This window comes from Haemorhous mexicanus, chromosome 1 (assembly GCF_027477595.1).
Source record: "Haemorhous mexicanus isolate bHaeMex1 chromosome 1, bHaeMex1.pri, whole genome shotgun sequence".
Lineage (NCBI taxonomy): Eukaryota > Metazoa > Chordata > Aves > Passeriformes > Fringillidae > Haemorhous > Haemorhous mexicanus.
The window spans coordinates 3,188,039-3,207,536 of NC_082341.1; the positions used below are offsets into that span (position 1 = coordinate 3,188,039).

Consider the following 19,498-nt stretch of genomic DNA (forward strand, 5'->3'; position numbering starts at 1 on the left):
ATTAGAAAGGCAAAATTACCTGGAGAAAAGGAGGCTCAGAGAGGGCATCGCCATCCCTGGCAGTGTTCAAAAACGTGTGGATGTGGCACTTGGGGACATGTTTGATGGTGGCCTTGGTAGTGTGGGTTTAATGATTGGACTTGATGATCTCAGAGGGCTTTGCTAACCTAAACCATTCTATCATTCCATGATTTTTTTGCACCTGAGGTGTCACGATGCTTGTGCCCCTCTCCTCTGAAGGACTGGGGCTACACCTCCACCTCTACCCAAAAATGTGCATATTTTTCTCCTAAATGTTTCCTGGAATTCTACAACTGCAGGATCAAAAGATCTAATGAGAATTTTATCTTAAAATTTGACAGCTCTGCTTTTAGGATGAGAAAACAAATGGTTTATAAAAGGTGCCTAATCAAGGGGAACACTGTTATTGTTAAGAAAGGGGGAATTATCTGTATTAAGGATCAGGATCTTCATTCTTAGAAGTGAAATGCGCAGGAAGGGAAAAGGAAAATATGGGAAAACTGAGTTTTGCCACAAAAACGGGGTGCAGGAAGTTTCAGGGCACTGGACACAAGGCAGCAATATCTGCAGGCCAAGTGATGTGAAAATCAACAAAGGAAGAAAATTAAGTTGGTCTTGTTTGATGCGCTGACCCAGTGCCATAGGTTCTATTATGACATGAAGTTATGAAATACAAAAATATAAAATAACAATAAACAGTGGGCAGAAATTGCACTGAAGGAATGATACTGTGAGACCACAACTGAGGCAGAGGAAGCAAATTGGGAAATTATCCTGACATGACTTTCCCCACAAGTTTTTTCCAGGCCTAAGCACTTCAGCATCCTGCTAAGTGCAAGCTGTCTGCAAGTTTCAAGTGTTTCCCAGGAACAGTGGGAACAGATCAATAATAAAAATGAAAATAGAGATGTGCCAGTGGGCTCAGCAGTGTCTCAGGAATGGTAAATAATAGAAGTGTTACTACTTTAATAGTTTCTGCTTGAAATAATCGATTTATGTCCGTGGAATATGATGCTAGAGAAGCAGGACTGATTGCTGGGCAGAGCACACCTTCCCCTCTGCTTTAGAAGTTGTTACAGAAAAGGGCAAGGAAAGCAAGAGGGGAGCAATACCCAAGAGCCCTGAGCCATGATTGACCTCAGATCTCTTTGTCTGAATTCAAACTCCCATTAAAAGCCAATAAGAGGGTTTTTTTCCAAGAAGATCAAAGAGGTAAAACTTCACCTGTAACATGAACTTTCAGATATGTCTCAGAGTTTGAAGGGTGTGTTTGAAACAGATGAGAGGCAGAAAAAAATTAAATAGGAGAAAAAAACCTGAACAGCAAGACAACAGCTCTGTGCATTTATTCAGTTCATCTGTTCAGTGTTTAACTCCCACCCAGATCAAACACCTCTGATAAAGAAAATGTTCTGTTTTTATCTCTGTTCCACAAACTCCTCCCTCCTTTTCTGCTGTGTCATGAATAAATCACATCAAATGGAAGGAAATTCCTCTCAGTGCCAACAAGGAGGCCTCGTGGGAGGTTCCATGGCAGGGAGGTTGGAACTGGGCTTTAGGGTCCCTTCCAACCCAAATCATTCCTTGATTTCATGATTCTGAATTCTGAGACAAGATTTGCTGGGGCAGCCTCCATCCTTGAAGGATTCCAAGAATATCCAAAAGGCTTAAATTTTAGGTGACCACACCTGAGCAAGGGTTTGGGGCCAGGTGATCTCCAGATCTCCCTTCCAACCTCGACCATTCTGGGATGCTGTGAAAGCAGGACACTGAGCTCTTGCAAGGCATTATGAGATTATTATTAAAATGAATGAGAGTTAGTTGTGGCTTTTTCCATTTTTTTTTAATGGAAAACCTCACCTCATTGCTTTTAGGAACAGTCATACCACTTTGACAGTGATAACATTGATAAAATTAAATACAAACCCCACAAAAAACCCAGATTAATTGATGGCTTTAACTAATACCATGAGAATGAGGGGACTCTTCTCACCAGGGACTTGTCTCTTCTTTCTCCACAACAGAGGAGAGCCTGGAGCACAAACCTGCTGGCACTGGGATGCTTCCCATCTCTCAGGGAATCTCCTCCACTCTGCATTGCTAATCACATGTAGTTATAAACCTCTGGTCTCCTTTCTCATTAAATCTCCAGGAGTACAGTTTGAAAATTTTAGCTCCAGTCTGATAGGAAATTGGGAACTTTTGTGGAAATCTAGTGGACTTTGAAAGGCTGGAGATAAATTCCAAGTGCAGAAAGTCTGTGTTTTCTGATCCTGTCATTTTCAATGTACTCCAGATTTCAATGTACTCCATTGGTGCTCATTTTAGGGAGAACTTGTGTTACACAAATTACTGAGAAACAGCTCTGGAAAATGGCAGATACAACTTCTGGTGCTTTGAAAAATTTGCCTTTCCATTGACAAGTAATTAGACTTTATGACCAAAGCCTGGAAAAAACAAGAGCCAGGGAGACCACAAAAAATATCTCATTTTCATCAGGGATCTGTGGCAGAGCTGGGATTTGACACTGCAACATAAAAATCTGTGGTACTTCAGTCTAACCTGAACCTGTAAACCTCAGAGGAAAGCTAAGCTTGTGGGGCACTTTCCCAAATTTTATGCTCATTTTCAGTATAGAAAGTGACATTTTAAATAGTAGTAATTAAAAATGTTATTTGGTCTGAGGAGAAACATCATCCATTACTTGAGGCAAATTGTGGTGTGATCAAATCTTTATTTTCTAACCTTGTACTTTTTGTACCTCTCAGATGTCAGGTGAACATGAGGGGTTTTAGAAAGGTGTCTTGTATTACAACATGTGTGTGAATTTCCACATCTAAAAGTGACATGAGCTGCAAAGGGTGGCAGAAAACCTTCTCTGGGAAGTGAGTTTCCCTAAAATCAGAGTAACTTTTATTACTATTTTTTTAATCCCACTGATGCTCTGTCATTGTTCTTCCCTCTACCTTGGTTTCCACATCTGCTAAAGCATTGGGACAATTTTTGAAAGTATTGAGAGAGGTGAGAGTTTTTAAATAATCATAAAATTCTGAGGAAGTGCAAGTGAAAAGAAATAGGAGAAAAATAAGCTGAAGGAAACACACCTTAGTTCACTGAGAATAAGAAACAAAGATTTAAAACCACCGTGAAATCTTAAGCCATCCTCAAACAGAGTTTTGAGCAGGAAATGGGAAACAGTGAAGTTCAGATAATGGGATCCATTGTAACAAAGAAGAAATAACAGAAATTGCATAACTCAGAAAAGCTGAAAGTACCAAACAGACGTGTCCTTGATTTGTTTGCACAAGATCCTTTATGATCCTGATATGAACCCTGGTGGAAAGAACTGCAAACAGTGGCCATGCAGGGAAAGCCTGGAAGAGCAGCCCATGGAGCTGGGCTGACTTGCTGCTTCTGGAGCAGCTGTGAAAATGAAGAAAAGCACCCTTGAGAGCCCTCCCTGTGGGATTCACAGCCTCTGAGCCTGAGAGAAGCAGAGAAAAGAATGATCAAAACAATTCTTATCTCATTTACTGCTCCTGTGTTTTGGAACATGTGGAATGTGTTGGAAGATTGTTTACCTGAAGGAATTTTCTTGATTGGATTCTGGTGTGTTTTGTTTTCTTGACCAATCTCTGCAAACTGTGTCCTGACAGCTGGGCAGGGACAGGAGATTTGGCTGAGTGCTTGTGCATTTTCAGTTTAGATGTAGTGTAATATAGTGTAGAATAATAGTATAATGAAGTCATTAATTAGCCTTCTGATATCCATGGAGTCCTCCCCATCATTCTTCCCTGCATGGGGGGTCCTGCTTTATGAAATCTCCCAGATTCAGATCTGCTGCAAAGACAGATTAGAGGGGCAAGTTGAATGTCAAAATCCATCTGTCACAGGGGTTGGAGAAGTGACTTCAGGCAGGGGATTGTTCTCAGTGCAGAACAGGCCCGTGGTTGGGAAGATGCTCAGATGACTCAAGTGTCAGAAATTGCTGGAGGTGATACTCAAATATTTTTGTGACTCACAGCTGCATAACTGATTTGGTCCCATTTGCAGGAGTTTTCTTACTCTTGTGTGCAAAGAGCTCTATTGTTGGAAATGTTTGCAAAGCTCTTTGAGCTTCACTGGTTTCATTTTTCACCTTAAGAAGCAAGGTTTGAGTTCTCTTTGTTCATTCTGGTGTATTGACCAGTTTTCCAGTTTTGTGAGGTGAATGGCACCAGTGGAATGCCCCAATAATGGGATTTTAGTGAGGTGGGCAGGTGGGGACTGGTGGTCAGGAAGCTGCTAGGGAAATTTACAATGTGCTGTTGGGTGCACTTCTACTTTGTTATTTTTTGACAAACCCATATGTTGGCCTTTTAGCCAAAAAACCTCTTGGGATAAGGCTTGTCGTGAGTGCTGGTTTCTCTTTTTGCTGGATTAAGCTGACGTGGCTTTGAGGTCCAGCTGGGACAGGGAGCAGAGATGTTTTACAAAGTGAGAAGTGCTTTGCTTTTACAATCCTGGATGGATCAGGCAGTTCTGAGTACCAAAGAGCCACGTGAACTTCAGTTTTGACAGTTTGGCTGAGGGAGTGAGATGTTCTTGTGTTAATTAAAGTTCTTTTTAGCTGGTCAGAGGCCCCAGGCACTCAGCAAGCTTGACAGTCCAGGAAATCTTCCTGCCCTGGAGTATGCAAGTTGAAACAGGCAAGACAGGTTGTCAGTGTGTGGATTTTCTCCCTTCCCAGCCAAATTTTGAAGTGATTTGTTCACAAACAGGAGTGCAGTACATTTCCCAGGAATCGCATTTGCCCAGGGCTCAGTTGTAGGCAAGGTCTGGGTGTGGAGGACTGGATTTAATCCCCAGACCCCCAGCCTTATCTGCATGGTGTGAAATGAGCCCTTTATCTATCCCTGTCCTGGCTTCTCACAGGCCCAGTGAAAGGAATAAATACTTCACTGCTCTGTTGAGATAAAAATTTTCCAGGAACAAAGTCAATGTGACAATAAAACATTCAAACAATACTGGTGCAGTGCCAGGAACCAAAGGTCTGGGTACAGCTGGCAGCATGGTACCACTGGAAGAGATGTTTTGTGTGCCCCTCTGTATTAAAATGTACTTTTCTACTGAGATCTGGATTTAAAACAGAATAGATGACTCCCATTTATGAGGTCTGTGTAATATGAAAAATTAATAACAGGGGAAAACTATGAGAGTTTTTCTCTAAGTGTTACAAGAATTGGGCTTTGGCATTTATACCACAAAAGGCAGAAGTTGTTTTAACAGTGAGTTGAAAGTTTGTTCTTTTTTAAATCATGTTTTTTTTCTTTTCTTCCAGGGAATGTGACCAGGAATTGTACAAGCCAGGGCTGGTCAGATGTGTACCCTGCACCCTATGCTGTAGCTTGTGGATATGATTCCAACAGCACTCCAGGGGAAGAGGTTTGTAAACCTGGGTGGACATCAAGATTTAACAGAGATCAATATCAGAATTGTATGATTCTCCCTTGCCCAACTTTTCCCATTCCCCCTCTGATTCCTCAAGAGGGAGGGATCTTCTTGAGCATCCTTGGAAGCAGAGTTCAAATGTTTGGTCAAGGAAATTATCCTCCCTTTGATGTCACAGACTCATAGAATTATGGAATGGCTTGGGATGGAGGGGAACTTCAGGATCACTCATTCCACCACCTGCTGTGGGCAGGGACACCTTCCACTAGACCAGGCTGCTCCAAACCTGGCCTTGAGCACTTCCAGGGATGGGACATCCAAAATTTCCAGGATGTTAAGACCTGAGAAGATCAGACCATTGTCTATGTGATGCCCACACATAACTTCAGGTGTTTTATTTTTCACAGTTCACTTTGAAACAAGCCCTCCACATTTATATTTATGCTTAAAGTAGATCTGGTGGTTCCAGTCTTTCTATGGCAACATAAACATCAAAAACTCTAAAGGGATAAAAATTATGTTTTTGCTGCTCTGCAGATCTCAACCAGTTAAATATCTACATCACTGTAGGGAACACACATTTTCAAAATTTTACTAAATTTTAATAGAAAATCCAAAACTTCTCTGGGATATTGCTTGTGTATAAATCAGCAATCACTGGCCTAGGTATAATTACTTTGCAGAGTATTGTCATTCCACAAGGAGGAGTTTGTTACTGGTTTGCTGCATGCTGAGACATGAAGGGTAAAGTCTAAAGAGGATAACAAATGTTAGAAGCAAGATTCACCTCACCTAACTCAAAGTTCAGCATCTAACCTAAACTTATCACCGGAAGCAGTCTCACAGTCAACAAGAAAAAGCTTATGCATGGAAAGTTATATTTCACTGCAATCACATGTTGAAGTGTTTATATTTTTATATAATAGGTTATTGTTTATATTAAACCTCTGCTCATGCTTTTTTTGTTGTTGCTGTGTAAGACATAGCTCAGTGCTGGTGAATGTTGGACATGGGAATCTCAATAATTAATTAATATGTGTTTCCAGTATTTAAAGGGGGCTTACAAAAGGGCTAGAGAGGAATTTTTCACAAGACCACGGAGTGAGGGACAAGGGGGAATGGTGTTAAGCTGAAGGAGGGCAGGGTGAGATGAGATATTGGGAAGAAATTCCTCACTGTGAGGATGGTGAGGCCCCAGCACAGGTTGCCCACAGAAGCTGTGACTGTCCCATCCTGGGAAGTGTCCAAGGCCAGGTGGGACAGGGCTTGGAGCACCCTGGGATAGTGGAAGGTGTCCCTGCCCAGGACAGAAGTGGAATGAGGTGATTTTTAAGGTCCCTTCTGACTCAATCCATTCTGGATTCAGTGACTCAATATGGTGAGAGGTCTCTGGGCACTCCAAGAGTTAACAGGGGATCTGAGCCAGCTCTGAGTGGGAAAGAAAACAGAAAAGAGCAAAGGCAGAGGTGCACAAAGAACTTGAGGGCTGTACTGAAGAGAGCCTTAGTCTGCCTTTAGGGCCAGTCAGCACTTCACATCCTCAAGTGTCCATCCCTCAGACTGAGCCATGTGCCTGCAGAAACCACTGCTCCAGCTCTGCTTTGCAAGGACCCCCACCCAGAGCTCTGGTTTGTGTTCCTGCTGCACAGGAGATTTGGGAATTCCTGGGACAGGCTCCTGCCAACCAACAGCTTGCAGCGTTGCCAGAGTGCTGTGTTACCAGGAGAACTTCCATTGTGTTCTTTTAATTCTTTCTTAATTATTTTCCCTTGATTTCCACAGTTTTTTCTTGCTGCTAAAGTCCACTTTGTGTGAAAGGTGGCTGAGGGGGGTGGATATGTAGTAGCAGCCTGTGAAGAAGAATAGATTTTTGTTTTCTTGTTGTTGAATTGGCAGTGAGTTTGGGGAGCAAAAAGTAAAGGGGGTAGAAAAAAACCAGCAGGCTGTACAGGACATGAGATCCAGGAACGGCTGATAAGCTTCCAGGAGTTAAACACTTCATGAACTTTTGGTCTCAGGTCAGAAACAGCAAGAAAAAAATATAAAAAATAAATAAGGGCAGTGTGTGAGGTTTTAGCTGTGAATTCTGGCAGTCCCTAAAGCAGCAGATGATGTAGGCATCAAAGTGCTGCTCTTGGGGGGTCCATGCAGGGATGATGAGCCCTTCTCCAAGCTGACCTTTAAATGGTGCATTAGCAAATGGGGAGTGGGGCTATTATCCTGCTCCTCTGTCAGATGTGATGCTCTTCTCCCTGCTGTGTTTCCATCTGCCCAGAGGGGCCACCCCAGGGTTATTGTGGTGTTTTTTTGGGTTTTTTTGTTTGTTTTTTTTTTTTTCCTTTGTTCAGGGTTGGGATTAAATGTGTAGAGATGGTAGTTTGTGTTTGGATTCAGATGTTTATTCGTTCTTATTTTTATTGTAGTCTTATAAGTTGTGAGTTTTACTGTATTTCACTAATAAGTTGCAAAATGGCTTTGTATTTAATCTATAAGGTCTTTTAAGGAAAAAGTATCTAACTAAGAAGTGATACTTAAATTATTTTTATTTTTAACCTAATAACTACCTACTTGTGTTATGCAATGTTGACTTTTCTATCTAATTATAAAATACTACTTAAACTCATGAAGTGGAAGGTGAAGAAGAAGGGTTAGCTACTGCTTTAAAACTATCTTGCCTTATATATATTACTATATTCTAAAACTTTAAACTCTAAGTTTTCTATGTGATGTTACACACTTCTATTTAAACTATACACTCATAATCTTTGTGTTATTAATCAAGTTTGGAAGCTTTCTCTATGGCTTCAGGTCAAATGTAGTGTTCTCTTGAGGATCTGTGCCTTTCAACACAGAAAGTCTAAAATTCTCAGTATCCAAGGTTCCAACACTGGGTCTCTGTAGGTTCTGCCTGAAAATGGTGAAATAAAGAAACACCTCCAGAGGTCACTTCAGCCCACATTTCTCTCCAAAGAAATTTCTTTTCATTTACTCTCAAGGGAACCTCGATGACTTTGGGCTGGATGACATGAACCCCAAAACACTTGGCTCCTGAAAGACTGCATATCAATATTTCTCTTCTTTTTCTCTCAAAATTGTAAATGTTTCCCATTGTCAACCAAGGGACAAATGCTGAGGTTACTGAATAGAAACCAAGGAAAATAAATCTCAGTTAAACTCAATTTAGCACCTACCTCAAATAATTGTTATTATCACACTCCTGTTAAATTAAGCAGAAGCTTTTACAAGTCAAAGAGACAATGATGAAGTTGTCTGATTTCATTCTGTAAAACAGTCAGGCATCCTGGCATGCATTGCCTTTACTTATCTACATCCCTTTCTTTTCTAATAAGAATATTTTATAATCTGGATCCTGAGTGAAATTTCAATTCCATTCATGATCTTGGGTCAAATTCTCTGCTTTGATATCTCTGAAGCAGGAACCAACTGTCATTAGCAAGTTCAGTGAAGAGTGAGAAGCTGTTATGTGCTGTTTCCAGAGCAGAGATGACCCCACATCCTGCATTAAAGCTGCATGCAGAACCTCTCTGCACAAGAAGGATTAGTCACCATAAAATATGGGGGGGAAAGCAGGGAATTGCTTGTTGAAGAACACCAAGAACCTTCTGTGCATAACTTGCTCCTGGGAATAACTCTAAGAAGCAGAAGACATACTTTGTTCTTCTAAATGAAGTGTGGGACACCCTCTTCCTCCTACAGTCCCCTACCATGAGCTCCTTCCTTCTCCTGGCCAAGTCTCTCCTGCAACAGTTCTGCCCTGGTGCCATCAAAAATAGAGAAAGTAGAGAAAGATTAAACATGAGGGAGGTTGACTGCTTTAATTAGAAAAGTCAGAGCTGCCTTTGGGATCCCAAACTCCAGGAAGGCTGGGAAGAAGACTTTCTCTTGAGGGTGCTGGTGGATGAGAGGCTGGACAGGTGCTGACCACGTGCACCTGTAGCCCAGAAATCCAACTGTATCCTGGGCTGATCCCACAGCCTGGGCAGCAGGGAAAGGGGGGATTCTGCCCCTCTTCGCCCCTCAGGAGAGGCCCCACCTGCAGAGCTTTACCTGGGCAAGACCAGGCAGATAAATTGTCCTGAAACCCTTGAATTATCTATTCAGAGTGACCCAAAGCTCTCGGTATTGTGGCTGGAAGGACACGGTGCTTCAACCACCTCTGAGATCTGTGGTCAAAGATATGACCAGTGTTATCTCTGAAAACTCTCTTGTTTTAACCCCCCTCCAAGCTGGCTTGTGCAAATGCTAAAGGATTGCAACTCATCCCAGCCTCCCTGCTTCTGTAAAGTACCAAATACTTGTCAAAGCCTGTGAAAATAGCACATAAAAATGTCAACCCTTGATGTTATGGAAGAGTATTTCTCCAAACAAGGTTGGGTTTAGATTTTCTGCCTAACCTGTTTTTTGTGGTTTTGGTTGTTTGGGTTGTTTATAGAAGACGGTGACAAGGAGGGCAGAGGAGGGTCAATCAAGAGCTGGAAAAAATAAAATCTTCCGTAAACTAAGTCAGATTCTCATTAAAAATTTAAATTATTCTTTTTAATTGATACACGTCTAAATAATTTTATCTCTTCATTCTTTTTTTTTTTTAAGCTGTAAATCGAAATCTGTTGATTTAGAGTGTTGCTAGAGAGCTTTGGAGAGCTTATTTGCCCATTTTATTTAGGCAGGGATTCCCTGCTGGATCCAAGCCCTTTGGTGTTCCATGCTCAGAGATTCCCTCTGTGTGTTGTCAAAGAGAAAAACCACGAACAAATTTCCAACTTAACACATATTTCTGAGTTAGCAGTGAGAACATTTCACTTGCCTAAACAGCAGTGTAAATCCCACAAAAGCAAACCAATTTCCCAGACAGTTCTGCCCTCAGACCTCCTTAATAAAATTAATCTCACTGCTCTCCCCGCATCAGACCCGGTGTCGTGCACTGTTTAGCTGAGCATTGATCACTCCTGTTCCACGAGGTTTTAGGCTGGAGCAGGTGTCAAATCAGCCTCCTTCCAGCAGGAACCTTTCCCTTGTGTAACTCTAACTTTGGTTTGGAGTGGTCCAAGCCCTGCTGCAACCAGATGAGTTCTCCACACTCACACCGGCGGTGTTTGAGTCACGTGCGCTACTGGACGGGATTTTAAAGGGTGAAGGAGTCAGAGGTGTTCTAAGAGAATGCAGAAGGATGATTTCCTTGTCCCAGCAGTCAGTGATGCTGCATTTAGGATTTTTTTGGACCTCTTTGAAAGCTCTCTTTTCCTTCTTTCACCCCAGCAAACAGCGTTCTACGGAACGGTCAAGACCGGCTACACCATCGGACACACCCTGTCCCTCATCGCCCTCACGGCTGCCATGATCATCCTGTGTCTCTTCAGGTAAGGCCACCAGCAAAAAAAGGCTCAGGGAAGGGGCTCAAAGGCTGGTGATTTACAGGCTGTGTGTCACTACAGGACACGAAATAAAACGACACACATGATGGAACCTCCAAGGTAAAAGGAAGGGAAGTTGTCGCCCTGATTTTTTAAGATTTTGTAAGCTTACTGATGTTTACATTCTTGTACAAACTTTCTCACACACATTCTGTAAATAACTTATTGTTTTGCATTCTTTTATAGAAGAAGAGAAATTTGATGGACTATTGATTTGTCCAGTGTCATTGGAGAGGTGTCACTTTCACCTTCCAATCCACTGTCACTTTTGGAAATCTATAAATGTTGGAGTCAGAAAATAAACTTCCCCTTTTCTTCACCATGAGAGCAGCGGTGTGTGTGCTTGTGTTGTTTTGTCTCCTATAGCGACAGGAAGTTTAATTTCTGACTCCAACATTTATAGATTTCCAAAAGTGACAGTAGATTGGAGGGTGACAGTGCCACCTCTCCAATGACACTGGACAAACCAACAGCCCATCAATTTTCTCCTCCTCCAGAAAAGAATGTAAGACAATAATTCTGTACAGAAAAGTGTGTGAGAATCTTTATTACAAGAATGTAAACATCAGAAGGCTTGGAAGAACTTAGAAGAACAGGGTGACAGCTGTGCAGGTTTTGAGTGTTACAGGAAGATGCCCAAGATTTCTGTCACTCTGTCTTGGATGGGGGAGGAAGGTTCCTCCATCTTTCAGTGTCACTGTGTTTTGGTGTGTGATTTGTGATGTTTGTGTGGGAGTTGTAACCCAAATCCAGTTATTTGGGTGGATTCATCTCACCAAAGGCAGATTGCTCTATGATGGATGTCTCTTAGAGGGGTGCAGTCCATAGAGTCCTGCATATGGATACCAGGGAATTTCTGCCTAAAGTAGGTATTCAAAATGGTATCCAAAATTGCATCCAAAAATATCCAGGATCACAAAATGCCCGAATGGCTTGGGTTGGAAGCGACCTTAATGATCATCTCATTCCATCCCCTGGGCAGGAACCCCTTCCACTATCCCAGGTTTTTCCAAGCTCCATCTAACCTGGCCTTGGACACTTCCAGGGATGGAACATCCACAGTTTCTCTGGGCAGCCTCCCAAAGTCTTTTCCAAAAACACTTCCTGCTGTCACTCTATGGCAAGACAGAGACACCCAGGGCCATTTAAACTTTCTGGTGTTCCTGAGATGTGCACAGATCTGCCACAAGTGTGGCAGATAGAATTCAGGGCCTGTAGGAGACCCAGGACTTCATGGATGGATGGGCAGATAGTCTGCAGCCCACCAAGTGGCATTGGAATCCCAGATTGCAGCAAACGGATAAATTCTTGCTCTCTATTTTTTGCAGTAGATTCAGGCATCTAAATTTGGGTGCCTCCAATGAAGATATGTGCCTATATGTGATCTCCTATTATAAATTCATTTGTGTAAAGGGAGATCAGCAAGAAGCTGAGATGGAAGAACCCTTTGGATGAGGCTCCATCTCCTCATGTAAGACAGAGCACATTTTCTAGGGTAACTCACATCAAGGCTGGCCTCACCCTTCAGGAACTTAGCACTTCTCCCAGGTGCTCTCTCCACTCGTCTGACAATGGAGGAGTCAATCAGACACATGCCAACAACTACCACAAGGTACAAGGTGCCAGCCAGGCTGGTGAAACCTTTGAGGATCCTGTTTTTCCTTGGTGGGAAACAGCTTAGCTTGACTTGCTTTGGCCTGCTGGCACAGAGGACTCACTCAGCCCCTTTATTTTGCCCTCGTCAGAGATTAGCAGCACAACCTCTGCCAGTGCCCAGTGGCTCCTTAAGAGGTGGTAATTTCATTGTGCTGCTGAGTGAGGTCTGGTGTGGTTCTGCTGTCTGTACAAAGTACCCATTTCCAGACTATTAGGCCTTTCACTTTGGCTGATGTAAAGTCTCTCTTGAAAAAAAATGTCCTCTTTGATCAGAATTCATCTTCAAAATATTAGCAGGCAAGGGATAGAAAAACTCTGGTGTAGTTCTCAGTATCATTAACAACCAGTAATTTTTAAGTGAAAATATAGTTCATATTGTTCCAGAAAGTCTGTAATATGTGTTAATTCTGGCAACCGGTGCTAAGAATTTATTTGCTGGCTTGAAAAGACATTTCACTTTGAAAAGAATTATTGCAGTAGAAACATTCTGTAGAAAAAAGCCCTTTATCATGAGCACAGTCTGCTCAGTCAAAAACATTTCTTTTCCAGTGGAGAGCAGTGGGATGGACCTGTTTTCTGTCATCCTGTATTTTTTTCCTGTTTTTCTGAGGATTGAAAAAGCAGAAGTATTGCTGCAGATACATGGATTGCTACATACTGTGGAATTAAAGAGGCTTAAGTGGATTTGTGGTGATGTTCATCAGACCAGAGCCTGTCGCCTATCTCAGGGTTTCTAATGTTTAATTGGGACTCTATGTCATAGTAGAAGAAATGTGTAAATATAAAAATAATGCTTTTGAGAAGATTTGCTATTCAGAAAAATTTCATTTCTTCCTGACAGGAAACTACACTGTACTCGAAATTACATTCACATGCACCTCTTCATGTCCTTCATCATGAGAGCCATTGCAGTCTTCATCAAGGATGTCATCCTTTTTGAAAGTGGGGAGTCTGAGCACTGCTTCGTGAGTTCAGTAAGTAGCCTCGAAATTTCCACCTCATTTTGTTGCCCCTCTTAAGCAATGCACCAAAAATTACCTTGCAAATGCATGTGAGGTGGTACTTTGGGAAGAATTCAAATTCTCTTCTCATTTGAAAGGAAAATAAAAAAAAATCCATGATTGCTGCCATTTGACTTATGTGGAGAAGGAATAAATTAATTATCAGAGTCCAAAATGTATTTGCATTTTATATCTGGTCCTTTCTGAAGGTGGACTTGATGATCTTAGAGGTGTTTTCAAACATTAAGAATTTTATCAGGTCAAACCCCCGAGTGAGGTTGTACAGGACTGTGGGGCTCCTGTCAGTCCTGTGTCCATCTCCCAGCCACAAGCTAATTTCTTGGATATCCTGGTCAAAGGTGTTTAAATAAAACCTTTTCCTTCCATGAGGATGGGAGTCAGATCTAAATTCACATAACTAATTTTGGTTATCTGTGGGGTAAGAACTTCCACATGAGCTGTGTGTGTTATGTGCATCCACAGATAGTGGGCTCTGATTAATCTGTTCCCTGGAGTCTGGAATGCTGTTCAGTCCTTTGGGAGAAGGCCCCTGCATGTGGGTGATTCTCTGGCTCCAGTGACCACATCCCTGCAGAACTTTAGGCAGGAAATCTCTGTGCAGACATCATCATCATCCATTTTTCATCTGAATCAGTATCCCACGCTCGCTGTCTGCAACTGTGAGATTTCCCTACTGGGATGATAAATAAGGGGAATAAAGGAGTTGGGTTATTTTTTAACCTTTCAAACTCAGTGTTATCAGCTGGAGCAAACACTAAGGAGGGAGAAGGGCTGTTTATCTAAAGGCCACGCTGACGTAAGAGGACACTAGTCATGAATAAATTTAGGCAGGAAATTGAAATCCCCACAATGAAGAAATGTGATCAGAAGTTATCCAGGGAAAAAAAAAGAAAAAAGAAAACCAGGCCCCCTCCATAGTAAATTCAGAGCATTGGATGAGCTGCTTGCTGGTACCTCTGGACCTTTCTTTTATGCCATACACCACCAGAAAAAAAAGATTCTCTTTTCCATCCACCCGATTTCTTCCTTGCCTGCTGGCTTTCCTGTATCCTTACCCTGAGTCCCTACCCTGCTGTTATAAAGATCTTTCTGCTTGAGCAAGTCTGAGTTGAAACCCAGAGCAGCCTCCTCTCAGCTTTTCCCAAGAACTGTGTGCAGCATGATTCCTTTCCCTGTGTGCTCCTTCCTCTCTGTGATTCACTAGGATTTGGATTCTTGGAATGGGATTTTCTTGTGAAGGTCCATGAAGGGGTAGAAAGACAGGGAAACTGGAATGGGTCGAAAGACATGGAATCTGTGGTGATCAATTGCCACAGATTAATTGTCAATGCCAATTGGCAGAGCAGCCAAGCCAGGAGAGGCCACAGAGTGTGAGCCAGCCTCTCATCCCTGTGGGAGTTTGCACTGGATTCTGCTGCATCAGCACTGAGGCACGGCTGCAGAGAGCTGAGTGAGAAGTGTTTGCTTCTCAGCCTCGCAGAAACATTTCTGGGTGTAAAAACAGATTTTTCCTGCAGAATCCAGAATTCCTGCACTTTCAGGTAGCCCCATAGCTACAACATTTTTATGTTTCTCCCCATCAGAAGATTTTTGAGTTAATTGCCAGCTCAGGGTGAGTGGCTGGATGATGCATACCAGTTATAAATTTATGTGGACAAACATATCTCCATCACATTAGGCTGAGCATACCCCCTTGCAGTCTTGAACCAGTATTTTGGACAACTTTTTAGGTCACAGCCTAAAAACACTGACATAAAATTCCTCTCCTAGCATTCATCTTGTTAGGAAAAATTGTTACAAAATCCACTGTGTTCCTGTGGGGCTGGTTGGGTTAGGTTAGGTTGGCTTGAGCTAAGTTTGTGCTTGCAGGAAAAAGCTTGACTTGGGAGAGCTGGAACTAATTCATATAGTCAGGATTTTATACACAATTCACTGAAGGCTGTGTGTGTAATGGATGTGGCCTTGAGCTCGTTCAGTCTGGGGAGAGATTTCAACAAACAATTTGCTGAATGCTCTCACTGCTACTCTGGTTTAGAAAAGGGCAAACCCAAAGCAATAAAAGTGTTTCATTAGAAGAGAAGCACCACACTCGGTTCCTTTAGGGAATGAAAGGGTAAAGACAGAACAGATTTAGAGCTATAAAATCCAAATGGATAGAAACCTTTCCCAGCATTTCTGATGAAGGCACCAAAGTTCTCAATTTGATATTACCTGCTGCAGTAAGAAGACTTTAAATTATGTTTTGTGCTCTAGCCACACAAAAATACATTAACCAACAAATGTGTCAATGCTTCAATCAAGTAAGAATTCCAACACAGAAAGATGTATATTAATAAAAAACCCCTTTTAAATAGGTTTTACTACATTTTTACTTCATTTTGTCTAGTTTGGGACACTTCAGATGTAATGTTAACTCTCCACCACTTAAAACTCAAAGAGAATTGGATTTCTACTGAGTTCAACATGAACAAACGCCCTGAAAAATTAATTTATTGAGCATTTCTATGGGTCACAGTGCCTGAGAACATGGCTGAAAGCATTTCAGGGCCAGTGCAGCCAAAATATAAAACATATGTGATGAGCATCACTGAGTGATGGTGTGAGCCAGCACTGGGTGACGTTTGCAGAGTGATGTGAGCTCCTTGGTCCTACTTTATGGATAAACTCACTCCTGGGGGAAAGAAAAGTCTTGCTGCTAGGGTGAAAAAAATCATGAGTTTTCTTTGGGCAGAAACCCTGAGCTGACAAGCAGGGCTTGTTTTTATGACTAAATAGAGCAGGTTTAAATGATCTTTAAACCCAGAACCTGCACAAAGCCCCTTGTCCCACACCAAGGAAACTCAGCACTGGTGTCTTTGTAAATGTCCCTCACTCCTTCTCCTCCTCCTCCCAGGTGTCCCAATCTGTTGGATTTGTGTCTAGGCACAATGAATGAAGGAATGAATGCAGCCTCAAAGCCTGAAGAAGGAGCATCTTTGCACACAAACCCATAGAATAGAAACAGAGAATTAGTCCCATTTCCTCATATTCCAAGAGTCAGCTCAAATAATAATACAAAAGATCCTTCAAGAGACATTCCAAATTCTACCAATTAAGCAGAGATTAGGAAAAAAAAACCATGCAAGGAAGGAGATTTTGACATTACATCAACACAAATAATTGCCATACCAATAAAATACTGCAAGCAAAATACAAATCCCAATTATGTACCACTGACACATGACATAATTAAAGACTTGAGAGAAACAATTAAAGAGAGTAGCTTAAGCTCTCCCTACTATTAAAAAACACTTTTAGTAGTTATGATCTAGTACTTTATGACTGCAAATATATTACCAGCACAATCTTAACAGATTCACAATGCATGCTGTAAGAAGTCAAATAGAGAAGAACTCTCACCAAATTAACAGAGATTTATGCTAAAGCTCATGGCTCACAGGGAATCCTTAGACTGATCTCTTCCAAAAGTGGATTTTGGTGGGGTTTTCCAGTAAGAAACCAAACCCTGCAGGGAATTTTCAGGAGGGGTGTGAGAGCCATGCACAGACACAACATTCTGCTCAAGGTACCATGAGGAGATCAAACCCACTTCATCCCTCTCTCTCATAAAGTGCTTATGTAGGTTTTTAATTGTAATTATGTGTAACTGAATCATCCTGTTGGCTTAAATGGATTAAAAGCAGGCATCTGCTGGAGTGTGTTTGTCAGCTGGGGCTTTAAGCACTTGGATGTGGAGATGATGAGGCTCAGAGGGCTCTGTGGAACCACCCACTCTGAGTTCTTCAATAATTCTTCAATTCAACTTCCTCAGCATTGGTTTTGACTCTCTCGGGTTATGTTCTGTCTCACTAATTGGTCATTTCTGATGGAAAACTCACACCACACATGGTTTTGTTACATCTGTAAATTGTTCATGGTATGTGAAAAATTGCACCATTTTACAGTCTGGATTTGCCTTCATTTTTTCTGGTTTGGTTTGGTTTGGTTTGGTTTGGTTTGGTTTTGGTTTTCCTGCCAGAGTCAAGAGGCCTCCTTAGAAGTTTTAGTTTTTCTCCCTGATTTCCTTAGGTTTAGTGCCCTTCTCTCTTGGCATTCCCACAATTTATCTTCCCCTTTCCTTTTATTCCCTGGGAACACCCTGTAAAAAACAACAGTCAAAACAACAAATGTGGTAGAAGGATTGAACTGAACTCTTCAATAGTTGTTTTATTTAATTTTTTATGGGTTTAGGGATAGGTTTTGATATAGTTTCATTACTGTCACCTCTGGATGGCACAATAATGATGAACCACTTAAATTTCCAGCCCTGCTGAAGATAAAGCCAACAGTTTGCTGTAAACAAAGATCAGATTCTACAGATTAAATTTAGGCTGACATTTTTTTCTTAGCTCTGCAAGTTTGCCCTTGCTGGAGATACAGCCAAGGGAGATCACATCATTTATCTTTTCCCTTTTGTATTATTCCAGTAAAACAAAAAAATTTCAACACAAAAATTATTCTTTGCAAAGGAGAGTGGGAGTTCAGCAGTTGAGAATTTACATGCATATCTCATATTTTCAGAGTGAAAAATTGGTGGCTTTCTACTTTAATTCCCTCAGGGCAAACTGATAACAGCTACAGGCCCCTAAATGAATTTTATTTATGGAAGTTGAAGACAGATACATTTTCATTTCCAGCAATGAGGCTACTCAGATCCATGTGGGAGCACCATGATTTGCAGGCTGATGGAGAAATGGAACAGTAGAAGGTTTTTTATGTACTTGTTTTAAAGCAAAACAAATATTAGAGAGTCAGCTGTTTCCTTGGGTGATATCTGATGATCACTGCTACAATCTAAGGTTTACAGCAAAACAGAAGGGAAGGCAAAAAAAGAACAAAACAAAACCAAAAAAAAAAAAACCCAAACAAGCCCTAGAGAAAGGTCCTGTAAATCATGCAAAACAAAAGAAAGAAAGGGAATGAAGGGAGGCAGAAGGAAATAACCTAGGAATGGAGGCAGAAGGAAATATCCCAGTAATGGAGGCAGAAGGAAAAAACCCAGAAATGGAGGCAGAAGGAAAAAACCCAGAAATTGAGGCAGAAGGAAATATCCCAGGAATGGAGGCAGAAGGAAATAACCCAGGAATGGAGGCAGAAGGAAATATCCCAGGAATGGAGGCAGAAGGAAATAACCCAGGAATGGAGGCAGAAGGAAATAACCTAGGAATGGAGGCAGAAGGAAATAACCCAGGAATGGAGGCAGAAGGAAATATCCCAGGAATGAAAGATTGGCAGATCTCTGGAGGAGGAATTTTCTTTACTTGAGTGATTCTGTAATCCTGGACACAGCAGTGCCACTGTCATGGGCTGGCACCAGCACACCAAAAAAGAGGGAAATGGGACAAGTGTGAGGAAGGACGTTATTAAAACCCTGGTCACCTTCTCTTTTTAGTTGCTGCCTTGTGGTTGACTTGGCTTACCACTGCAGATGTGCTCATGAGTGCCTTTATCCTGTGACTGATGAGCACAAAACAGGCACAGTTAACCCATTTACCAAGATAATTCTATTTTTACACCTGAACTCAACTCTGAGTCATCTGACACACAGGTTAGACCAGCCAGAGCTAATCAGCATCTCAGAAATACTCACAAGACAGCTCCCAAAAATCAAACAGGAATTCCTAAGAGACAAAATAGAAAGGCTGAGTCCTTCAAGACTGACAGTTACATAACCCCTGTTAAAATCAGCAAAGAGACATTCTTAAACAGCCTTGAGGATCACAGTCATGGGGCTTAAAGTTGCTTCTTGTGTGAGGGAAAGCAGACAAAAAGTTTCTTCCTGAATCCTGAATCAGTGTTGGATTTTGAGGAAGCCTGAATGGGCAGTGGGCAAGGCATGAAGAGCAGCCATATGTACCACATTTTTCATCAGTGTGAAGTGGTACAACTCCATTTATT

The 19,498-nt window shown here is 41.7% G+C and overlaps 1 protein-coding gene across 2 annotated transcripts in view; it reads left to right on the plus strand.

Moving 5' to 3' along the window:
• Nucleotides 1-19,498, plus strand: part of VIPR1 (vasoactive intestinal peptide receptor 1) — a 118,366-nt gene that overhangs the window by 67,059 nt on the left and 31,809 nt on the right. For both annotated transcript variants that reach the window (XM_059838620.1, XM_059838628.1), the window contains exons 4-6: nt 5,342-5,445; nt 10,729-10,829; nt 13,381-13,513. In XM_059838620.1, coding sequence (XP_059694603.1) covers nt 5,342-5,445; nt 10,729-10,829; nt 13,381-13,513 — 338 coding nt within the window. The remainder of the gene's footprint in view (nt 1-5,341; nt 5,446-10,728; nt 10,830-13,380; nt 13,514-19,498) is intronic.